The sequence below is a fragment of the Rhagoletis zephyria genome, unplaced genomic scaffold (assembly GCF_001687245.7).
Source record: "Rhagoletis zephyria isolate East Lansing unplaced genomic scaffold, Rhagoletis_zephyria_1.1 Rzeph_scaffold_49430, whole genome shotgun sequence".
Classification (NCBI taxonomy): domain Eukaryota; kingdom Metazoa; phylum Arthropoda; class Insecta; order Diptera; family Tephritidae; genus Rhagoletis; species Rhagoletis zephyria.
In genome coordinates, this window is record NW_016206484.1 from 461 (window position 1) to 1,116 (window position 656).

Here is a 656-nt window from a genome sequence, read left to right on the forward strand (position 1 = left end):
TGCACTTCCTTTTGGAAAATATTGAAAAGAAAGAAAATCATCTCAAGGAAATTAGAGATCAAGTGTTGCAAGCCTTGGGAAAATCTGAACAAGAGGCAGAAGAGACACTTGCCAATCTCACGAAATCATGCTCTGAGCTCGACATAGTTGACCTCTGGAAAGACCTACCTGCCCGCATACAAAGCCCATTCTCGGAAGCCCCGTCGAGCCTGCCAGGTGCCGTTGACCTGTTCGNCCTCCCTTGCTTCTTCTATGGTTACAATTAACGCATCAGTGCGAATGGCAACAACTACAACTTACGATCGGCATCTTTTCAAGATGATTCCCACCTTTACAGGAGACCCGCTTGATTGGCCTGAGTTTTATAGCCAATTTAAAAAGGCAGTGGACGAGACGGATTTAGATCCTCTGTTCAAATTGGCGAATTTACGTGAAAAATTGGACGCGAAAACTAAGGCGATTATACGAAACTATTCGTCAGCTGATTACACATCAGCATTGGCTTTGCTTGAAGAGAAGTTTACCGCACCAGCGCACATCATGATGTACATTGAGCAATATGTGCGATCTCTTCCCCGAGCAACTGATTATCAATCAGTTGAAGACACACAGAACGCCGTGGACAGACTACGCTCAGTTAGTCGACTGATGCAGCA

At 45.2% G+C, this 656-nt stretch overlaps 1 protein-coding gene across 1 annotated transcript in view; it reads left to right on the plus strand.

The window, feature by feature from the left end:
* Positions 1 to 318: 318 nt before the first annotated feature.
* Positions 319 to 656, plus strand: part of LOC108355733 (uncharacterized) — a gene marked incomplete at its 3' end in the record, with an annotated part of 1,283 nt that continues 945 nt past the window's right edge. Inside the window, exon 1 of the mRNA XM_017606870.1 lies at positions 319 to 545. Within this exon, the coding sequence (XP_017462359.1) occupies positions 319 to 545 (227 nt within the window). The remainder of the gene's footprint in view (positions 546 to 656) is intronic.